Source organism: Rana temporaria, chromosome 10 (genome assembly GCF_905171775.1).
Source record: "Rana temporaria chromosome 10, aRanTem1.1, whole genome shotgun sequence".
NCBI classification, from domain to species: domain Eukaryota; kingdom Metazoa; phylum Chordata; class Amphibia; order Anura; family Ranidae; genus Rana; species Rana temporaria.
This window is the reverse complement of record NC_053498.1, coordinates 27,023,636-27,047,847: the sequence shown is the minus strand read 5'-3', so window position 1 is coordinate 27,047,847 and position 24,212 is coordinate 27,023,636. Positions and strand designations below refer to the sequence as shown.

At 45.6% G+C, this 24,212-nt stretch overlaps 1 protein-coding gene across 3 annotated transcripts in view; it reads right to left on the bottom strand.

Annotated features, from left to right (window-relative positions):
* The window catches only part of LOC120916466 (carcinoembryonic antigen-related cell adhesion molecule 10-like), a 107,014-nt gene that overhangs the window by 77,720 nt on the left and 5,082 nt on the right, over positions 1-24,212 (bottom strand). For all 3 annotated transcript variants that reach the window (XM_040327447.1, XM_040327446.1, XM_040327445.1), the window contains exon 2: positions 6,653-6,985. In XM_040327447.1, coding sequence (XP_040183381.1) covers positions 6,653-6,985 — 333 coding nt within the window. The remainder of the gene's footprint in view (positions 1-6,652; positions 6,986-24,212) is intronic.

Genomic DNA, 24,212 nt, shown 5'->3' with positions numbered 1-24,212 from the left:
ACAAGGTGATTTCACCATCACAGTTAAAAAAAGAAAGAGCATATATGCCGAAGCATGGGGGTAGGGGTGGAGGGGCGATTTTCCCCTAGCATTAGGGGCGGATTGCCCCCATGCTTCGGCATATATTTTTTAGGCACAGATTGCATTAAAAAAAAAAGTTTTACTATGTTTTATTGTATTTGCTTTACAAGTATGGTATGTCTTATTGTTATACTGTAATGTTACTTTGTCTTATTGTTAACCATCATTTGCTTAGCTGGTATGCCATTCAGCTGCAGCACAAGTTTATTTATTTTGACAGCAACAGCGTTTGCTCTCACGATACGTAAATCAGCAACTCCAGTGCTGTAGGAGGTGATTTCACCACCACAGTTAAAATAAAAATGGTGCATGTATGCCCATCATTAGAAGTGGGTGGATGAAGGGCGGTATTCTAATGGTGGGCATACCCACCAATCAATCTCTTTTTTCATGCAGCCCTCATGAAAAAAAGAGCATTACAATGTATGCCGTACTGGTATGTTTCTGGAATTTGAGTGGTTATACCAGAATGATACCTGTGGGTTTAGGTATCATCTTGGTATCATTCTTTTCAGCCAGCGGTCGGCTTTCATGTAAAAGCAATCGTAGCAGCTAATTAGCCTCTAGACTGCTTTTACAAGCAGTGGGAGGGAACATATCCCCCCAAACACTTCCATGGTTTTATTGAGCTCTCCTGTCCCAACAGGGAACCAGAGAATGTAGCAAGTGGTTCTGTCAGTTGACCATAGAGCTGATCAGAGACCAGAACGGCTCCAATCATCTCTATGGCCTAAGAAACTGGAAGCTACGAGCATTTCATGACTTAGGTTTTACAGGATATATACAGGATATAAACAGCGCCATTGGAAAATTGGGAAAGCCTTTTATCACACCGATCTTGGTGTGGTCAGATGCTTTGAGGGCAGAGGAGAGATCTAGGGTCAAATTTTTCAAAAAAGAGTACCTGCCACTACCTATTGCTATCATAAGGGATATTTACATTCCCTGAGATAACAATAAAAATGATAAAAATAAATAAAAAGGAAAGGAACAGTTTAAAAATAATAGAAAAAAGCAAAATAAATAATAATTAAAATGTATGTAGTTTGTCGCCGCTGCACATTTGTGTGATATTTTAAAGTATGTCGTGTTTGGTATCCATGTACTCGGCATAAGATCATCTTTATTAATTCATCAAACATTTGGGCAATATAGTGTGTTTTAGTGCATTAAAATAAAACAATTAAAAAAATAAATTCTTTCAAAAGAATTGCGTTTTGTAAAATCACTGCGCAAATACTGTGTGAAAAAAAAATTGCAACACCCACCATTTTAATCTGTAGGGCCTTTGCTTTAAAAAATATATATATAATGTTTGGGGGTTCAAAGTTATTGTCTTGCAAAATTTTTTTTTTTATGTAAACAAAAAGTGCCAGAACGGGCTTTGTCTTCAAAAGGTTAGAAGAGTGGGTGATGTGTGACATAAGCTTCTAAATGTTGTACATAAAATGCCAGGACAGTTCAAAACCCCCACAAATGACCCGATTTTGGGAAGCAGACACCCCAAGCTATTTGGCGATAGGCATGTTGAGTTCATGGAATACTTTATATTTTACCAAAATTTTCGGGAAAATTACACTTTTTTTCCCCACAAAGTTGTCACTAAATGATATATTGCTCAAACATGCCATGGGCATATGTGGAATTACACCCCAAAATACATTCTGCTACTTCTCCTGAGTATAGGGATACCACATGTGTGAGACTTTTTGGGAGCCTAGCCGCATACGGGACCCCGAAAACCAAGCCCCGCCTTCAGGCTTTCTAAAGGCGTAAAATTATGATTTTACTCCTCACTACCTATCACAGTTATGAAGGCCCTGAAATGTACAGATAGCACAAAAAAAAAAAAAAATCACCCATTTTGGAAAGTAGACACCCCAAGGTAATTGCTAAGAGGCATGGTGAGTATTTTACAGTTCTCATTTATTTTTGAAAATTAAGAAAATAACTTTTTTTTTTCTTTTTTTCAAAACTAAGGGCCAGATTCTCGTAGAAATGCGGCGGCGTAACGTATCTTCTTTACGTTACACCGCCGCAAGTTTTACGGGCAAGTGCTTGATTCACAAAGCACTTGTCTGTAAACTTGCGGCGGCGTAGCGTAAAGTCCACCGGCGCAAGCCCGCCTAATTCAAATGATCCATGTAGGGGGCGTGGATCATTTAAATTAGGCGCCGATCGTACTGCGCATGCTCCGTCTCGAAATTTCCTGCCGTGCATTGCGCGAAATTACGTCGCAATACGTCATTGGTTTCGACGTTAACGTAAATGCCGTCCAGCGCCATTCACGGACGACTTACTCAAACGACGTAAAATTTTCAAATTGCGACGCGGGAACGACGGCCATACTTAACACTGGATACGCCACCTAGGGGGCATGTTTATCTTTACGCCGCGTATCTCTTACGGAAACGACGTAAATTCACTACGACGGGCAAGCGTACGTTCGTGAATCGGCGTAACTAGTCATTTGCATGTTCTACGCCGACCGCAATGGAAGCGCCACCTAGCGGTCAGCGTAGATATTGCACCCTAAGATTCGACCCATAAGTGATTTTTTTTGTGTGTATGTGTACATTTTCATACAAACACACTATTTTTCTCCTCTCTAACACACAACTTACTGTATGTTCCTTCTTCTCACAGAGATCTAAAGAAAACATCATCCTGGACAGCGCCAACCATGCAAAGATCGCAGATTTTGGCCCGGCACCAGTGTTTTGGAATCAAGATTGCAAATTTGTGGTGCACGCGACTATTTATACCAATCTTATGTGGACAAGAAAGTGTAGCGCTCTGATACAATAAATGATGACATTGAAGTCAAAACAGTACGTGAATAATAATTCATAATAATGGTAGAAAAATGCACATATAATGGTGACAAATAAATTTCTATCATAGATGCATAAAGTGCAAAGTAAACCAGGTAATAAATGAATAACACAAAGTTCAAAATTGGAGAGTCAATGAAATCAATAAAATGATGGCAACAATGGAGTCATCTCAGCGTTATTCCAAAAGTTCTTTGGTGTGGGCCTTTTTTGAGACGAGTGCATCAGATCGCACCGCTACTATTTGGAACATATGTCTCAAGCTTGTATCTCGCGTGGCCAAAAGATCACCCGCTTGGGCACCACATGCCTGTCCAGACATATGTCGACCTGCCATGCAGAGTTTACATATAGAACATGTTCTCTTTTACTCCGATGGAATTCCGATGTGAGTTTGGCCAGGCAAAAGCCTGATCATATGTACAGGGCATAAGTGTAATTGCAAAACATACCCTTAACATGTCTTAAAAGTCAAAACTTTTGCAATATCTTTATCAGCCTGCCTTTACCCAGTAGTGTATTTAGGTTTTGTGCTGCCCTAGGCCTGACTAAACTCGTGAACCCCCTAATTTAAATATGACCCACCCCTTCCTGTCAAAGCCACACTCCTTTTTTCCAGTGGGGGACACTAGTTGTTAAGGCCTGGTATGGGGCAATAGATTCCCTTAATTTGTATAGATTTCCTCTCACTTCCTGTTTGGCTATGGGGCAGGAAGTGAAGGGAAATCTCTCCAATGGGACATGGATGTTAAAAAATAAACTGACAGGGGCTATAACCCTCCCTTACTCTATCCAAAATGAAAAAAAAAAAAAAGTGTTGCCTAGAGTTCTACTTTAACCACTTAAGCCCCGGACCATATTGCTGCCTAAAGACCCAAGGGGTTTTTACAGTTCGGGACTGCGTCGCTTTAACAGACAATTGCGCGGTCGTGCGACGTGGCTCCCAAACAAAATTGGCGTCCTTTTTTCCCCACAAATAGAGCTTTCTTTTGGTGGTATTTGATCACCTCTGCGGTTTTTATTTTTTGCGCTATAAACAAAAATAGAGCGACAATTTTGAAAAAAATGCAATATTTTTTACTTTTTGCTGTAATAAATATCCCCCAAAAACATATATAAAATTTTTTTTTTTCCTCAGTTTAGGCCGATACGTATTCTTCTACCTATTTTTGGTAAAACAAATCGCAATAATCGTTTATCGGTTGGTTTGCGCAAAATTTATAGCGTTTACAAAATAGGGGATGGTTTTTTTGCATTTTTATTTTTTTTATTTTTTTTACTACTAATGGCGGCGATTAGCGATTTTTTCCGTGAATGCGACATTATGGCGGACACTTCGGACAATTTTGACAAATTTTTGGGACAATTGTCATTTTCACAGCAAAAAATGCATTTAAATTGCATTGTTTATTGTGAAAATGACAGTTGCAGTTTGGGAGTTAACCACAGGGGGCGCTGTAGGAGTTAGGGTTTACTTTGTGTGTGTTTACTAGTGTAGGGGGGTGTGGCTGTAGGAATGACGTCATCGATCGTGTCTTCCCTATAAAGGGAATGACGCGATCGATGCACCGACACAGTGAATCACGGGGAAGCCGTGTTTACATACGGCTCTCCCCGTTCTTCAGCTCCGGGGAGCGATCGCGACGGAGCGGCTATAAACAAATAGCCGCGCCGTCGTCCCGGATCGCTCCCCGAGCGGACCCGACCTCCGCATGTACCGGGGGGGGGTCCCGATCGGACCCCCCACCCACGTCTAGCAGAGGACGTACAGGTACGTACATGTGCCTGTCCGTGCCATTCTGCTGACGTATATGTACATGAGGAGGTCGGGAAGTGGTTAAGCACACTGTGACGGTATTGGTATGATATCCCCGTCAAACAGTCCCTTCTTCCCATAACAGAACATCCCAGAATCATCCACACATGAGCCAAGGCTGAATGCTGGAACCAGACAGACTTTAATAGTATAACACACAGCTTATATGTAATTTCCAAAACTGTTACAATGACAAATCTCCGCCCCCCTCACACTGGGGCTTCCATACAGATCATGGGCACTCATTTCGGAGCCGATTCTGAAAACACATTTTCTTTAGATAATGACATCAGTGGAGTTAATTACTAGGTGTAACAGAATACATTATCTAGACAGCCTGACCACAATGAAGCAATCAGAATAATTAACCTGAGCCCCTTCTAATCACAGTAAACAGTAACCACAGGGCTTCTTCACACAACACACTAGATCAATTAACATTTCAACAGCCTGTTAGCAGAGGGAGTCACACCTGAAATCACCTTCTAACACAGCATTAACCAAGCAGGGAGAATTTAAACTGAAGCATCCTTCACACACACATTTCTGAAAATTTTATGAAGAGGACTAAGAAGAAGATATAATCATGCCAATGGTGCAGCAAACATATAGCACAGTGAGGAAGGTTTGTGGTCCAGGCTGATAGGACAGTCAAAATTAGAAGTGCTGCCCTAGGCCTTGTTGGTCTAGGCCAGGGTACATCGTTGCCTCTACCTTTTATCTTTTCGCTCTCAGGAAACACCCAGTCAAAATGATATCTACAGCTGATGGTACATTAGTGATTAGTGTTCTAAAAGTATATCTACAACTTTTGAAAAAAAAACAATAAGGAATTTTGGGGTACCTAGTATGTTTAACCCCCCAATGGTTTCAAGTAATATTAAACAAATAAAATAATATTGGTCAGACAAGACCTGTAGTGGTAAATTAAAGGGTTCACCCTTACAAAGTGGTCAGTGGAGAAATGTTACCGGTACCTTACATGGTGGTGGTCATTGGAAGAGGCTCCCTTTACATTGGTGCTGGTCAGTGTAGAAGGGTTACCTTACATGGTGGTGGTCATTGGAAGAGGCTCCCTTTACATTGGTGCTGGTCAGTGGAGAAGGGTTACCTTACATGGTGGTGGTCATTGGAAGAGGCTCCCTTACATTGGTGCTGGTCAGTGTAGAAGGGTTACCTTACATGGTGGTGGTCATTGGAAGAGGCTCCCTTACATTGGTGCTGGTCAGTGTAGAAGGGTTACCTTACATGGTGGTGGTCATTGGAAGATGCTCCCTTTACATTGGTGCTGGTCAGTGGAGAAGGGTTACCTTACATGGTGGTGGTCATTGGAAGAGGCTCCCTTACATTGGTGCTGGTCAGTGTAGAAGGGTTACCTTACATGGTGGTGGTCATTGGAAGAGGCTCCCTTACATTGGTGCTGGTCAGTGGAGAAGGGTTACCTTACATGGTGGTGGTCATTGGAAGAGGCTCCCTTACATTGGTGCTGGTCAGTGGAGAAGGATTACCTTACATGGTGGTGGTCATTGGAAGAGGCTCCCTTACATTGGTGCTGGTCAGTGGAGAAGAATCAGCTTACATGGAGGTGTTCAGTGAAGAAGGGCTATTTAGCATTGGTGCCGTTCAATCAAGAATAGTCACCTTACATGGCAGTCAGCAGAAATGGACTCCCTCACATTCGTGGTCAGTGGAAGAAGAAATGACCCCTTACATGGTGGACAGTGTAGTGCACCCTCACAGAGAACTTTCATTGGTGGAATGATTGAACTGTACAGGCACCATCAAGACGGTTTGGACCGATGAAACTGGACTTCAGGCCGTTTTCATCGGTTTGGACCGACCGTGTGTACGCGGCCTTAAGGATCTTTATTAAAATGTTGTGTTTTTTTTTTCAAAAAATGTGAAAGAACTGCTTACTTACCAGTCTGTTGATATGGATTAGCCCTCCCCTGGATAAATACGGTGTAATTACTCTCTAATTCCTTTTGGAAATTTTGAATCTCCAACGAGCCATTAGGATAGATGTTGGCTCCGGTAAAGTATTTTGCTCCTTTGTTTTGAGAACCATCTCCATTGTTGTACCTTATAATCTGATTTTCAGCAGAAGTGTTGTTTCCAAGGTACCACTCAGAGAATCGTATGTCTTCTGTGATGCCAATGATATTAATAAGAACAGGGTGGCCTTCCGATGGGTTGCGAGGAATAACTTCTGTTTCAATTCCATTGGCTGAGGCAATGAATATACCGAGCAGTACTACAACACAAAAATAAAAATGATTTTTTTGAATACTTTTTTTTACATATTTTTCAGTGTTAAATGTACAGTGTCATTTGGGGAATTAATCTGTGGCTAAGCGGTGACCGTGGTTCTGTAGCACTGATGTCCTGGGTTAGCCTAAAAGGCACAATGTTTGTGTATCTAAAAACACATTAAAATGTAAGCATTACAAGCAGGGCTGTGGAGTCGGAGTCGAGGGAAATTTTGGGTACCTGGAGTCGGAGTCGGCAAACAATGCACCGACTCCGACTCCTACTAAATTTAGATTGGAATTAAAAAAAAAAAAGCAAGTTTAAATGTCCCAATTCACAAAAAGTTATAATTAATGACTTCTCTACTGTAAGAATAAAGACCAATGCATGCAGTGCCTCACGTAACCGCAAAACGAACACGTTAAGTGACCGTGAAGAAGCATGCTTTTCATGTGCTTCACTATATGGCACGCAACGCACAATTAGGAGCTGCAATACTTATACTTTCCATAGTGTTGTGTTCTGCTTTTACAGGGAACGCAGCGTCCATGTGTAACCTAGCCTCTCACTGATAAGGGATTAAATAAATATGTTTTTTGCAGGACTAGAGACACTTGTATAAGTGAAGGGAATGGAGGGCCAATAGTTCAAGACTGAAGCTGTAAACCATTGGAAAAACTGCTGTCATTTAGCTAAGGCTATAAAAACTTGTAAACTCCGATTGTTGGCTTAAACTTTAAACATGACTATGGGATTCTCCTAGGAAAATCATGTTTTAGAATAAAAAACTTTGTTTTCATTGTGTTTGTCTTTTGCTTAAACTGTGCAATACAGTAGACTGTTGGCTTCCCAGCCAGTAGTCCTGTGGTAGGTTGCGTTTCTTTCCCTCAAGGAATGTACAAAATACATTTGCATATTAATACAGAGGAGTCGGAGTCGGGGAGTCGGAGTCGGAAGTACATAAAACTGAGGAGTCGGAGTCGGAACATTTATCTACCGACTCCACAGCCCTGATTACAAGGCTGCCCATTTACATGTAGATAAAGTTTGCCAAATATCCTTCTCAACAGCAGGTAAATTTATCTGTAACTGATCTTTGGATCCATGTTGGTGGCCAAAAACCTGACACATAGTAGTAGGTGCAAGTACTGATTATCTTTAGAGAGCAGAACTGTGGCCAGTAGGAGTAGAAAATGTCCTGGCGTTGGTAACAATGCCCCATCATTGGTGTCAAAGGGAGGAATAGTACCCCATCATTGGTTAATAAAGAGGGGGCGAGTGGGGGGCGAGGGACCAGTAGCTGAAGTTGGACCCCGCGCCACCCACTCAATGGTTTGGGAGGGACTATCTCGGTACTGATGAAATTACATAAAACATAATGATATAAAAAAGTTTATTAATGTATAAAAATTGCAAAACAATTAAAACACTTCAATGATTGGTCAAACGTCGACTAGTTTCGCGGGGTTGCCGCTTCGTCAGGACTGCCAATCTATAGAGTAATGCAATAAAAATTTGTAACAAACATCAGCTATACAATAAACAAATGATAAAAACATTAATAATCGCTTACCAAATGAGTCAATTGATAATATGCGGGAACCAGGCGGCCCAGGGGGTTCCCCCCGCGGCGGACAAGGGGATGGTTGATTGTGGAGATCTGGGTGTAGATAAAAATGTATATATATTTTTTGGGCCTGTTCAATTAAGTGGACTGGGTAGGATAAGGGTGGGGGGGGGGGGGGGTTTTGGAAGGGAGAAAGGGAATGGGGAAGGGGAGGAAAAGGGGGAAAAAACAAGGGGGGAGAGAAAAAGACAGGAGGAGAGGCAGAGGGGGATGAAAGGGAGGAAAAAAAGGGGGGGGGAGGAAAAAGGGCATGGGAAACAGGGGTGGGATAAGTAAGAGGAAGAAAGGGACAGGAAAACGCGGGAAGAGGAAAAGAAGGGTAGGAGAGAAGGGGAAGGGGGAAAAAAAAAAGGGTCCACGAATTTATAGAAAGGGGGGGGGGTTTGTTAAATAAATAGAACTTACCGCAGTAAAATCTCTTAAGGAATATAGCCAGGCCATAAGGAAACAAGAGCCTGGTGATATTAACCAGATGTGCCGGGCAAGGGGTGTGAGCAGGGCAGCAAGGTGGGGAGACTAAAGGCGCAATGGGTAAAAAAGGTCCAAAAATGCTGGTAAAACCAGTATTGTGTCATGGGAGGAATGTATCCATATGAATGACAATTGCATGGTAATGCATGGACTGGGAAGTAAAGTGGACTGCGCCGAGGAAGAACCCCAATATACTGCCGAACACATCCTGCGATGGTCACGGCTATGCCATCGGACCGCCGATGGACAGATCCACATTACTTACCTGATGGCCGGTCGACCATTAAGTGAGCCATCCCAACCCGGAGACGCCGTAGGCGCCGCCTGACGGCCGCGTCATGACGTCACCGGGTCAGTCTCCCCACACAACGCAAGTGCGCGATTAGTGCTACTATGCGTGTGCGATCAACTCGAGCCAAGGGGCGGGGGGCCCCGAGCCGAGAGGAAGCAAGAGGGGGTGAGACATAGTGTCATCCCCGCCAGGGGAGACGCAAGTCCGCCGCGATTGGGAGGTGCAGGCAGCCAAACCGCATCAATATGACTCAGATGGCAAATGAATACAAGGGAAATAAAATTAGATAATAATAGTATGGTGAATTGTACTGAAAAGTATAAGTGGGGGTATAGTTCCCACAAGGGAGAATGCTAGTGATGGTGTCCTAGAATATTGGCATCTTGCTGATTGTGACAAAACAAAAAACGGCAAAGGTAGATATTTCTACTGGGCAGGGCAGAAAAGAAAAGCAAATAATGGGGAAACATGAGTGAGTGATAATGGAGACAATGAAGTGACGTGGGAAGGAGTGAGAGTAAGATAATAAAATACAGTAATTGAATAAAATCAACCTGTGATGATGGGGTATCAGGGGGCCACCAATTGGGGGCGCCTCTTAGCCCTAAACCCAAATACATGTGCAAGGACGATAAGTGAATAAAATGCTACCATAATTGTAGCCAAGGGTAGAGGTAGGGTGAGAAGTTATGTGTGTGCAGAGAATATAAGTTGAGAAGGTGTGGTGGTGATAGAAGGTGAAGCCCATAATTGGGCCGGGAATTAAGGATGTAAAGTGATAATGCCTGCAAGATGGTAAGAGAAAAGAAATTAAATAACGGAATAGACACGATACGTGTATGAGAGGGATTAACCGATAGAGGTGTGCCCCAGTGGAGTTGAATTTCCAAAGTAGTAGGGGATAGAGGAGAATTCTGAAACAGCTGGAGCTACAAGTGTAGATAACACATAATAGTTCCTTTGCGGCAGGGGGGTAGCCCAGCAGCAGTGATACAGAACACTTTGGTAAAGGTGAATGATTTTTAGATACATTCATCCTAAGGGGAAATTCAAACCATTCATGGGGTACAAGCCATATACATGCATTAAGTCAATAATTTAATCAATGTCCAACTATATACTGGATTAATACATTACATTAGACCATTGGGGTCCAATCCTTCAATACCGAGAATGTCTATCAAATAATCAATCATGAAGACAACATCCAAATTGGGATCACCAAGCAAACTAGGATATGATAAATATTATGTAAAAAAGGTTTACCAGTTAAAGGCACTCAGGGGAAGAGAGAAACGGGTGTGTTATCCACCCAATAGTATGAACAAAAACGGATACCCCATCCTGATACCTCCTGATACCCCATCATCACAGGTTGATTTTATTCAATTACTGTATTTTATTATCTTACTCTCACTCCTTCCCACGTCACTTCATTGTCTCCATTATCACTCACTCATGTTTCCCCATTATTTGCTTTTCTTTTCTGCCCTGCCCAGTAGAAATATCTACCTTTGCCGTTTTTTGTTTTGTCACAATCAGCAAGATGCCAATATTCTAGGACACCATCACTAGCATTCTCCCTTGTGGGAACTATACCCCCACTTATACTTTTCAGTACAATTCACCATACTATTATTATCTAATTTTATTTCCCTTGTATTCATTTGCCATCTGAGTCATATTGATGCGGTTTGGCTGCCTGCACCTCCCAATCGCGGCGGACTTGCGTCTCCCCTGGCGGGGATGACACTATGTCTCACCCCCTCTTGCTTCCTCTCGGCTCGGGGCCCCCCGCCCCTTGGCTCGAGTTGATCGCACACGCATAGTAGCACTAATCGCGCACTTGCGTTGTGTGGGGAGACTGACCCGGTGACGTCATGACGCGGCCGTCAGGCGGCGCCTACGGCGTCTCTGGGTTGGGATGGCTCACTTAATGGTCGACCGGCCATCAGGTAAGTAATGTGGATCTGTCCATCGGCAGTCCGATGGCATAGCCGTGACCATCGCAGGATGTGTTCGGCAGTATATTGGGGTTCTTCCTCGGCGCAGTCCACTTTACTTCCCAGTCCATGCATTACCATGCAATTGTCATTCATATGGATACATTCCTCCCATGACACAATACTGGTTTTACCAGCATTTTTGGACCTTTTTTACCCATTGCGCCTTTAGTCTCCCCACCTTGCTGCCCTGCTCACACCCCTTGCCCGGCATATCTGGTTAATATCACCAGGCTCTTGTTTCCTTATGGCCTGGCTATATTCCTTAAGAGATTTTACTGCGGTAAGTTCTATTTATTTAACAAACCCCCCCCCTTTCTATAAATTCGTGGACCCTTTTTTTTTCCCCCTTCCCCTTCTCTCCTACCCTTCTTTTCCTCTTCCCGCGTTTTCCTGTCCCTTTCTTCCTCTTACTTATCCCACCCCTGTTTCCCATGCCCTTTTTCCTCCCCCGTTTCCTCCCCCCCCCTTTTTTTCCTCCCTTTCATCCCCCTCTGCCTCTCCTCCTGTCTTTTTCTCTCCCCCCTTGTTTTTTCCCCCTTTTCCTCCCCTTCCCCATTCCCTTTCTCCCTTCCAAAACCCCCCCCCCCCCCACCCTTATCCTACCCAGTCCACTTAATTGAACAGACCCAAAAAATATATATACATTTTTATCTACACCCAGATCTCCACAATCAACCATCCCCTTGTCCGCCGCGGGGGGAACCCCCTGGGCCGCCTGGTTCCCGCATATTATCAATTGACTCATTTGGTAAGCGATTATTAATGTTTTTATCATTTGTTTATTGTATAGCTGATGTTTGTTACAAATTTTTATTGCATTACTCTATAGATTGGCAGTCCTGACGAAGCGGCAACCCCGCGAAACTAGTCGACGTTTGACCAATCATTGAAGTGTTTTAATTGTTTTGCAATTTTTATACATTAATAAACTTTTTTATATCATTATGTTTTATGTAATTTCATCAGTACCGAGATAGTCCCTCCCAAACCATTGAGTGGGTGGCGCGGGGTCCAACTTCAGCTACTGGTCCCTCGCCCCCCACTCGCCCCCTCTTTATTATGCATAATCGGGATGAAAAGGTACTATTTTTAATCTATACACTTGAGGCAATACTCCCCATTTTTGTTCACCCCATCATTGGTGTCAGTAAAAGGAATAGTACCCCATCATTGGTGTCAGTAAAAGGAATAGTACCCCATCATTGGTGTCAGTAAATAGAATAGTGCCCCATCAGAAGTCGCAGTCCCAATAAAAATCGCAGATCGCCGCCATTTCTAGTAAAAAAAATAAATAATAAAAAATAATAATTCTGTCCCCTATTTTGTAGGCGTTATAACTTTTGCGCAAACCAGTCGCTTATTGCGATTTCTTTTTTTTTTTTACCAAAAATATGTAGAAGAATACGTATCGGCCTAAACTGAGAAAAAAAAATGTTTTTTTAAATTGGGATATTTATTATAGCAACAAGTAAAAAAATATTGTATTTTTTTCAAAATTGTCGCTCTTTTTTGTTTATAGCGCAAAAAATAAAAACCGCCAAAAGAAAGCTCTATTTGTGGGTGTAACGGCTACCCGGGCTACGTTGGAGACGTCCTTTTCCCTGGCAAAGTGCGATATGCAAGTAAAACCGGTATCATTCCATCCCCAAGATCCAGAGCGAGAGAGGGTCCCCCATCAAGAACGAGACGAGGCTGCGTGTTGAAGGGTCAAACAAGACTGACTTTATTGGCACATTTAACTTCGCTTATATGTGGTTACAACAACTTACAGGGACAATGACACTCTCCGCCCCCCCCTCACACAGGGGGAGCTTCAATACACATGCTTTGAAATAATGACATCTCCTTGAATCAATCAGTCTCTAGACGTTCCGGCACCGAGATCCACTTAACATGACCTGGCCGGGCACATTCCTTTCTCAATAGAATTCAATTAACCTTTAGAACAATATACACTCACAGATCATCACGTTAGCATACACCTGACAGGAGGCTGTTAACTGGTAATCCACAACAGAGCGTCAATTAGCATTTAGCAGTGAAAAAGTCACTCTACAATTAACCCTTTGAGCTCAGTAACAAGTCATGCAGTCCTCTGTAGGCAGAATAGTTCATAGGTCCGTTACAGTGGGGAAAAAAGGACGTCAATTTTGTTTGGGAGCCACGTCGCACGACCGCGCAATTGTTAGTTAAAGCGACGCAGTGCCGGAAGCTGAAATTTCACCTGGGCAGGAGGGGGGTATATGTGCCCAGTAAGCAAGTGGTTAAAGACGGTCCTTCCTGAGACATATAGTCAGTCCGATACATTTGGGTTGTAAAGTTCTTAATTAAGTAAAATTGAATCAAAATGTTATGATGTTATTTATTTATTAATAAAGGGCTGCTAAGGCCATTTAAATCCAAGAAATGTGTTGCGTCATTATTTAAGGTAACGGTTGGTATACGGGTAGTAGAGGTAGGCTGTGGCCTGCCGCAACATCAGCTATACTTCAGTCATGAGCTTTCAAGAAAACACACGGCCTAATAAAAGTCACCATACCGCAGAGTACAAGTAGAAACCTGGTCTAAAGGTTATGATTAGCTGTGCCAACATTTATTTTCATCACTAAAAACCAGTGAGATAAAAAAAAAAAAAAAAAAACTCACCTGGCTGAAAATAAGGATTTTCATGTCAAATACCATTCCCTTCAGTGAATGAATTGAGCCTATTGTCTTCTTAATCACGTAATGCTATGGCACAGAGAACTGACTCATTCCTGTAATTTGCAACCTTAGTTTACAAAACCGAGTCTCGATGTTGTGCTTCCTACTGGCACACATAGAAAAAGCTTGTTGGCATTCACCCCTCCCATATCCCTGTAGGTGGCATTTGTCACCCTTTGCCTCCGTCCTCATTATAAAGTTTTGTATTCAAATTTTACATGCAAAAAGCATATGATTAACTCGATCGCTGCCAAAACCAGTTTTCCATAGTTTATGGGCCAGATTCAAAAAGATCAGCGGATCTTTCTGCTGGCGTAACGTATCTCATTTACGCTACGCCGCCGCAAGTTTTTCAGGCAAGTGCTTTATTCACAAAGCACTTGCCTGTAAAGTTGCGGCGGCGTAGCGTAAATCACCCGGCGGAATTCAAATTTGGCGGGTAGGGGGCGTGTATCATTTAAATGATGCGCGTCCCCGCGTCGAACGAACTGCGCATGCGCCGTCCGGAAAAGTATACCAGTGTGCATTGCTCCAAATGACGTCGCAAGGACGTCATTGGTTTCGACGTGAACGTAATTAACGTCCAGCCCCATTCACGGACGAGTTACGCAAACGACGTAAATTTTTTAAATTGCGACGCGGGAACAATGGCCATACTTAACATTGCATACGCCACCTAGAAGGCATGTTTATCTTTACGCCGGCATACCTCTTACAGCAGGGATCCTCAAACTACGGCCCTCCAGCTGTTGTAGAACTACACATCCCATGAGGCATTGTAACACACTGACATTCACAGACATGACTAGGCATGATGGGAATTGTAGTTCCTGAACAACTGGAGGGCCGTAGTTTGAAGACCCCTGTCTTACGGAAACGGCGTATCTTTACTGCGACGGGCAAGCGTACGTTCGTGAATCGGCTTATCTACTAATTTGCATATTCTACTCCGAACTCAATGGAAGCGCCACCTAGCGGCCAGCGTAAATATTGCACCCTAAGATACGATGGCGCAGGCCGTCGTATCTTAGGCAGGTTTAAGTGTATCTCAGTTTGAGCATACACTTAAACATATGACGGGCTTAGATTACGAGTTACGTCGGCGTATCTACTGATACGCCGGCGTAACTCTTTGTGAATCTGGCCCTACGTATGTATTTTTTTTTTTTTTGCTCACATTTCTAAAAAATCATTTGAGGCCTGACCCTCAAAATGTTAGATTTTCTTAAAGCAGAGACCATGGAGAATAAAATGGCAGTAGTTCCAATATGTCACACAATATGAGCACAAGCATTTATTAAAGGGGTTGTAAAGATACAATTTTTTTTCCTAAATAGCTTCCTTTACCTTAGTGCAGTCCTCCTTCACTTACCTCATCCTTCCATTTTGTTTTTAAATGTCCTTATTTCTTCTGAGAAATCCTCACTTCCTGTTCTTCTGTCTGTAACTCCACACAGTAATTAAAGGCTTTCTCCCTGGTGTGGAGTGTTGTGCTCGTCCCCTCCCTTGGACTACTGGAGAGTCAGGACGCCCACTAACACAGCTCCTTTCTCTATCTGCAACGTAGAGAGCGTCCTGACTCTCCTGTAGTCCAAGGGAGAGGGTGAGCACGACACTCCACACCAGGGAGAAAGCCTTGCATTACTGTGTGTAGTTACAGACAGAAGAACAGGAAGTGAGGATTTCTCAGAAGAAATAAGGACATTTAAAAGCAAAATGGAAGGATGAGGTAAGTGAAGGAGGACTGCACTAAGGTAAAGGAAGCTATTTAGGAAAACAAAAAATTGTACCTTTACAACCCCTTTAAGTGCAATTTGTCTTTAAAAAAAATACCCACAAATAATTTTTGGGGCACAAAAGGCAATATAAAAATAAATACAAAAATAAAATCAAAGCAAATACCCCCATTTGTTTTACAGGCAGTGTGCTGGAGCTCCTTTCACCTTCACCAATTATCTTGGGTTGGCAAAAACTGTCAGAAGTGACAAAAAGAGAAGAGAAAAACATATAGGCCCGGATTCACAGCCGCTGGCTCACATTTATGCCGCCGTAGCGTATTTCTGATACGCTACGCCGACGCAGCGCATGGAGGCATGCATTGAATTCACAAAGCATTTCCTCCCAAAACTGCGCTGGGTTTCCAAGGCGTAAGTCAGCGTAAGTGTAAGTGGGCGTGAGCCATGCAAATGAGGCGTGACCCCATGCAAATGAAGGGTCGAGCGCCAGACAGATACGTATAACGAACGGCGCATGCGCTGTCCCGTGGGCACATCCCAGTGCACATGCTCATAATCACGTCGGAACAACTGCCTAAGATACGCCGGATCACTGTCTACGGCGAAAACGTAACCTACGCCTAGTCATATTCACGTCCAACGTAAACTACGTGAAATACGCGGGCTTAAGTTCCCTGGTGCAGACCTTTCCATGTCTGCTGCTGAGTTACACCTGCTTTATGGGGCTTATATTTACGCCGGACGTACAACTTACACACACCTGTCATAGCCTGCGTCGGGTGCATGTACGATCGTGAATCGGTGTATCTCCCTCATTTGCATATTTGAATAGAAAATCAATGGGAGCGCCAAATGCGTCCAGCATAAATATGCGCCCACTCTACGCCGGCGTAGGGAAGTTACGTCAGTCGGATGAAGCCTGTTTTTAGGCGTATCTTAGTTTGTGGGTACGGCGCACAGATACGACGGCGCATATTTGCACTTACGCGGCGTATCTCGAGATACGTCGGCGCAAGTGCTTTGTGAATCCAGGCCTCAGTGCTTTGGATAGAGACAAATACAATGATGTGCGCTTTGTTCCGATTTCTTGTCTGAGGTTTACGACCACTTTAACCACTTGCCCACCGGGCACTTTACCCCCTTCCTGCCAATTTTCAGCTTTCAGCGCTGTTGCCTTTTGAATGAATGACAATTGTGTGGTCATGCTACACTGTACCTATACAACATTTTTATAATTTTTTTTCACACAAATAGAGCTTTCTTAATCACCACTGGGTTTTTGATTTTTTGCTAAATAGAGTAAAGTTCCAACATTTGGAAAAAAAAAAATATTTTAATAGCTTGTTATAAAATTTTGCAAACAGGTAATTTTTCTCCTTCACTGATGTGCACTGATGAGGCTGCATTGATAGACTGCACTGATAGGTGACACTGATGAGTACTGATTGGCAGCACTGTTGGGACTGCACTGATAATCAGTGCACATGTCTCTTATACACCGGTTATGACAGCCTTTTAGAACTAGCCGGCTGCGCTGTTACCGTCATTTGACTATAGCGAGCCTGGCAAGTTGTTAGAGTGTATGTACCGTATTTATCGGGGTATAGCGCGCTCCCGCGTATAGCGCGCACCCCTAAAGTTGTCCGAATTCCTGTGGAAAAAAGATGTTTTGTACAGTTTTGGTGTCTTGCGCGGCGTCCATCGGCGGCCTCGTCGGGTCCGGCGTCCGTCTGCGGCTTCGGGTGTCCTCTTCGTCGGGTCCGGCGTCCTTCTGCGGCGTCCTCCCCGCTCGTTTCCCGCGCCGAGTTTGAATACTGCGCCGACATATACCGAGCGCAGTACACTCGTGTATCGTCGGGCAGGCTCGGCAACTCTCGCGCTGACGTCCTGTACGCTCAGGACGTCAGCGCGAGAGGCGCCGAGACTGCCCGAAGATACACGAGTGTACTGCGCTCGGTATATGCCGGCGCAGTATTCAAACTCGTATCAGGAAAGCGGGTATCGACGTATACCGCGCACCCACGATTTTGCCCTGATTTTCAGGGCAAAATAGTGCGCGGTATACGCCGATAAATTCGGTAAATGCAATGTTTTTTTTTGGAAATAATTTTGTACTGGTAATAATCACTGGCCCGGATTCAGAAAGCAATTGCGCCTGCGTAACCATAGTTACGCAGCGCAATTGCTGACTTACGCCGGCGTAACGAGTTCTCCTGATTCAGAGAACTCGTTACGCCGACTGCAGCCTAAAATCTGCATGGCATAAGGCTCTTATGCCACGCAGATTTTAGGCTGCATTCTTGCAATGACCGCTAGGGGGCGAATTGCAAATTGCATACTTACGCCGATTCACAATGTTGCGCGCCCCCTGCGTACGCAAGTTACGTCAGTTGCGTACGGCGTCTTTAGCGTAAGGCTGCCCATGCTAAAAGATACCCGTCGTTCCCGCGTCGCGCCGTTCGAATTTTATGTCGTTTGCGTAAGTGATTCGTGAATGGCGCTGGACGGCATTCACGTTCACTTTGAAGCAAATGACGTCCTTGCGTCGTCATTTGTCGCAATGCACGTCGGGAAAGTTTCCCGACGGAGCATGCGCTGTATGCTCGGCGCGGGAGCGCGCCTAATTTAAATGATTCCCGCCCCAGGCGGGATCATTTACATTGCGCGCGCTTACGCCGGACAATTTTGCTGGCGCGCCCTCGCAATTTACGGAGCTACTGCTCCGTGAATCGAGGGCAGCGCAAAATCGTTGCCCTGCGCCTCCGCAAATATAGCGCAAATGTACCTGAATCTGGGCCACTGTCACATTTATACTGGTAATTATTGTACTTCTCCAGACAGATCTAATATTTTAGGGGACAGCTATCTGCTGCAGCAGCGTGGGCTTTTTCACCCCTCCCCCCCTCCCCTCTCTTCACACACAGACTCTCAGAACTGCTTGTTTGTAAACTCCCTATTGGAGGTTGTCTGTAAACTCCCTATTGGAAGAGCCTGAGCCAATCATCAGACAGCAGCAAAGGACTGTGGGGGAGGAGATAAAAAGCCAGAGGAACTAGGCCAGAGCCTCTTTGTGCCTGCACCCCATCAGTACTGCGTAGGACCAGCAATCCTGCATTGAAAGTGAGAATGCCAAAGCCCCCCAACAACCTGGAGTGTCAAAGGAAAAAGGAAAGCATTGGAAGCCACAGGAGTGAGAGATAAGGTAAGAAATGCTGGTTTTTGTCTAGGGTACTGTAAAAAAGCAGTTTTAAACTGTTGTAGAGCAGGGGGAGCCCCACTGCATTGGTCGTTTTGCAAAGTTTCCTGGAGTTCAGCTTTAACGGACATTATCAGATATTATGAAAGTTATGCCGCGTACACACGGACGTTTTTCGGGTTGTAAAAAATGTTATGCCAATAAAAACGACCGTGTGTGGGCTCCAGAGCATTTTTCACGATGTAAAAAAATGGCCATTAAAAATTTCGAACATGCTCTAATTTTTCACAACGTTTTTAACGCCGTAAAAAATGGCCGTGTGTGGGCTTTAACGACGTGAAAAAAACGCGCATGCTCAGAAGCAAGTTATGAGACGGGAGCGCTCGTTCTGGTAAAACTAGCGTTCGTAATGGAGATAGCACATTCATCACGCCGTAACAGACTGAAAAGCGCGAATCGTACTTTTACTAACACGCAATCAGCAAAAGCAGCCCAAAGGGTGGCGCCATCCGAATGGGACTTCCCCTTTATAGTGCCGCCGTACGTGTTGTACGTCACCGCGCTTTGCTAGAGCATTTTTTTTTTTTCACGATCGTGTGTAGGCAAGGCCGTTTTAACGATCGGGTTTGACAAAAGGTTGTTTTTTCTAGACCATTAAAAATGTAATTTTTTACAACACGAAAAACGGTTGTGTGTACGCGGCATAAATGTCATAATCACTTATAGGTAGATTCAGTAAGAGTTAGGCCGGCTTATCAGTAGATAAGCCGACCTAACTCAGAATCTATGCCGACTTATGTTTAAGTGTATGCTCAAACAGAGATACGCTTAAACATATCTAAGATACGACGGCTTGCGCCGTCCTATGTTAGATTGCAATATTTCGGATGGCCGCTAGGTGGCGCTTCCATTGCGGTCGGCGTAGAATATGTAAATGAGTGGATACGTCGCTTCACGAAACGTACGCCCGGCCGACGCAGTACTTTTACGCCGTTTACGTTAGAGATAGGCCGCCTAAAGTTAGAGCTAGGCACTAGTTGGAATAGTAATGTTAAGTATGGCCGCCGTTCCCACGTCGAAATTCGAAATTTTTACGTCGTTTGCGTAAGTCGTCCGTGAATTGGGATTTACGTTGTTTACGTCCACGTCAAAATCAATAGGCCTGTGCGGCGTACTTAGCCGCAATGCACACTGGGGAATGTAGGCGCCTAGCGCATGCGCAGTAAAAAAAAAACGTAAGGTCAAGCCTTATTAACATAAAACACACCCCCTTACACACATTTGAATTCGGTGCCCTTATGCCCGCCCTCTTTAGGCTACGCCGCCGTAACTTAGCAGGCAAGTACATTGTGAATCATGTACTTGCCTCGCTAACTTATGGCGGCGTAGCTTAAATGCCTTAAGCTACGCCGCCGCAAGTTTAGGCCAATGTGTGTGAATCTAGGCATTAGTGCTCCTGTTCCTCCTTCCTGCACCCAGGTGTTGGCTGTTGCTTTTGCCCTGTCTGTGTTCACCTGCAAGGTGATTGATCTGATCCTTTACCTGATATAAGTGTAGCACTACCCCCGGAGGAGCTGCTGGTTTGTTTTGGGTGGCACATTTACCTCGTGGCTCTCCGAATTCCTAGGGGTGAATGGTGCTTATAGCAGAAGTAAAGGAATGCCCATGACAGGTGTCTTTTGCTGTGCTCTTTATTACCCAGCCGGGTAAAAACAATAAAACTTGTGGTGCGGAAAGTAGAGTTGAAGAAAGAAGGAGAATAGCAAATTCAGGCGTAGCAATAGGGAAACAGTCCTGCTCCCACGTGTAACACTTCTCTGCGCCACTCCTGCTTGAGTGGGAATAGTGGGCCAGATTCACAGAAGAGATACGACGGCGTATCTCCTGATACACCGTCGTATCTCTTGTCGTATCTATGCGGCTGATTCATAGAATCAGTTACGCATAGATAGCCCTAAGATCCGACAGGTGTAATTGACTTACACCGTCGGATCTTAGGATGCAATACTTCGGCCGCCGCTGGGTGGAGTTCACGTCGTTTTCTAGCGTCGGGTATGCAAATTAGGTTTTACGGCGATCCACGAAGGTTTTCGCGTTCGTTACGTCGTCGCAAGTCTTTTTTTCCCGTCGCAAAGTTAGTCATGTTTTTTCATGCCTTAACTTTACACAGCCCATGTTAAAGTATGGGCGTCGTTCCCGCGTCGAATTTGAATTTTTTTTCCCGGCGTAAGTACGTTACGCACGTCGCGATTCACAAACACGTCGGGCCGCCGTAATTTCGCGCAAATCACGTGGGAAAATTGCGAACGGAGCATGCGCAGAACGTCCGGCGCGGGAGCGCGCCTAATTTAAATGGTACACGCCCCATTTGAATTGGGTGGGCTTGCGCCGGACGGCTTTACGTTACACCGCCGCAAGTTTACAGGTAAGTGCTTTGAGGATCAGGCACTTACGCTGAAAACTTGCGGCGGTGTAACGTAAAGACGATACGTTACGCCGCCGGAGTTTTTTGTGAATCTGGCCCAGTGTACCTGGACAGGCCTCTCTCACTGACCTGGCAGACAGAGTATCGCTCGAACCTTTAAGGAAAAGTCTCTGCCACAGACCCTCCTGGAATGAACTGCAGGGACACACCTCTGCCACTGGCCCTCTCTGATTGAAATACGGAGGCAATCCTCCTCGGAAGAATTACGCCTGGATCTCCTTCTTAATGTTGCCCAGGTACAGTAGGTGTTTGTGATATTGTGCTTTTAGCACGACAGCGTCGCGCTGATACTCGGCGACAGGGTGCCGAGATCTCGCCGACATCTCACACTCACTGGAATAGTGACAGCACATCCCAGCAAGCGCGTCATAGAAGCGACGGGAGATCCGACTTGGATTCCCGCCAATTCTACACGTGTGCGGCGTTTGTTATGAATCCTGAGGGGGAAGTCCCCGCCGGATTTTAAATAAAAATCCGGCATGGGTCCCCCCCTCAGGAGCATACCGGGCCCTTAGGTCTGTTATGGGTTGTAAGGAGAGCCCCCCTACGCCGAATAAAACGGCGTAGGGGGTCCCCCTACAATCCATACCAGACCCGTATCCAAAGCACGCTACCCGGCCAGCCAGGAAGGGAGTGGGGACGAGCGAGCGCCCCCCCCCTCCTGAGCCGTACCAGGCTGCATGCCCTCAACATGGGGGGGTTGGGTGCTCTGGGGCAGGGGGGCGCACTGTGGCCCCCCCACCTCAGAGCACCCTGTCCCCATGTTGATGAGGACAGGGCCCCTTCCCGACAACCCTGGCCGTTGGTTGTCGGGGTATGCGGGCGGGAGGCTTATCGGAATCTGGGAGCCCCCTTTAATAAGGGGGCCCCCATACCCCGACAACCAACGGCCAGGGTTGTCGGGAAGGGGCCCTGTCCTCATCAACATGGGGACAGGGTGCTCTGAGGTGGGGGGGCCGCAGTGCGCCCCCCTGCCCCAGAGCACCCAACCCCCCCATGTTGAGGGCATGCAGCCTGGTACGGCTCAGGAGGGGGGGGGCGCTCGCTCGTCCCCACTCCCTTCCTGGCTGGCCGGGTAGCGTGCTTTGGATACGGGTCTGGTATGGATCGTAGGGGGACCCCCTACGCCGAAAAAAACGGCTCTCCTTACAAGGGCTCTCCTTACAACCCATAACAGACCTAAGGGCCCGGTATGCTCCTGAGGGGGGGACCCATGCCGGATTTTTATTTAAAATCCGGCGGGGACTTCCCCCTCAGGATTCATAACAAACGCAGCACACGTGTAGAATTGGCGGGAATCCAAGTCGGATCTCCCGTCGCTTCTATGACGGCTCTGTCTCCATCGCGGCAAGCCAGCTCGGCGCTGGCTCCCGCGATGGGGCTCGTAGGTGCTCAATCTCGCCGAGAAAGAGAGCGAGATTGACACAAAATCGGGTTCACCTACTGTACCAACTGACAGGTGATCAATCCTTCAGTGTCCGGCTACCTTCATTCCCGGGGAATTGACGCGACCCTATTGGATTGCCAGCCTCTCATTGGCTCTCCTCAGATGGACTCCCCACTGAACAGCTATACCGCTTGGCATCTTCAAAAGTGGGAACCCAGTCGATCACTGGGTCCCCGCCGCTGCTCAAATGTTCCGGACCAACATGGTCCCGGAACCAGGAACACTGCGTGGCACACGCGCCCCCCGGCCAGGTAGGCCATAACGCTGGGCGCCATGATGTGGTCACCCTAAAGGTGGGTGCCACACTGGACGAACAAGACCCAGGACCAATGGCGTCTGCCCCATAAATACTCTCCCCCAGCATGAATAGCAAGGCTCAACCCTCCTGATTGGCTGCTGGGGATGAGCACCCAAACCTTGACTCCACTGCTGCCATCTACTGCACTGGGGTGGGAATAGCACCCCAGCACAACAGAATGAGCCCACAGCACCGGCAAGCAGAGACAGAGACCCAATTTGAACATTTTAACCAGATCAGAGTTTAACTACACTCTGATCTCCCTCTAAATTTAAATAGTTACTTTGAAGTAACCAGGCGCTACATAAGCAAACCGAACATTCTTTCCCTTACTTGTGATAGAGACTGTGGGCCAGATTCACAGAAGAAGTACGCCGGCGTATCTACTGATACGCCGACGTACTTTCAAATTTGCTGCATCGTATCTTTAGTTTGAATCCTCAAACCAAGATACGACGGCTTCTGGCTTCGATCCGACAGGCGTACGGCTTCGTACGCCTTCGGATAGTAGGTGCAATACTTCGGCGCCCGCTGGGTGGAGTTCGTGTCGTTTTCCCCGTCGGGTATGCTAATGAGCTTTTTCCGTCGATCCACGAAGGTACGCGCGGCCGTCGCATTCTCTTACGTCGTCGCTAGTCGGCTTTTCCCGGCGTATAGTTAAAGCTGCTATTTTGTGGCGTATAGATAGACTTGCCATGTTAAAGTATGGCCGTCGTTCCTGCGTCGAATTTAAATTTTTTTTATTTTTTTGCGTAAGTCGTCCGTGAATAGGAAAGGACGTAACTCACGTCAAAGTTCAAAAAATGACGTCGGTGCGACGTCATTTCGCGCAAAGCACGGCGGGAAATTTCAAAACGGAGCATGCGCAGTTCAATCGGCGCGGGGACGCGCTTCATTTAAATTAATCACGCCCCCTACCCGCCCAATTTGAAATACGCGCCGAGAGATACACTACGCCGCCGTAACTTAC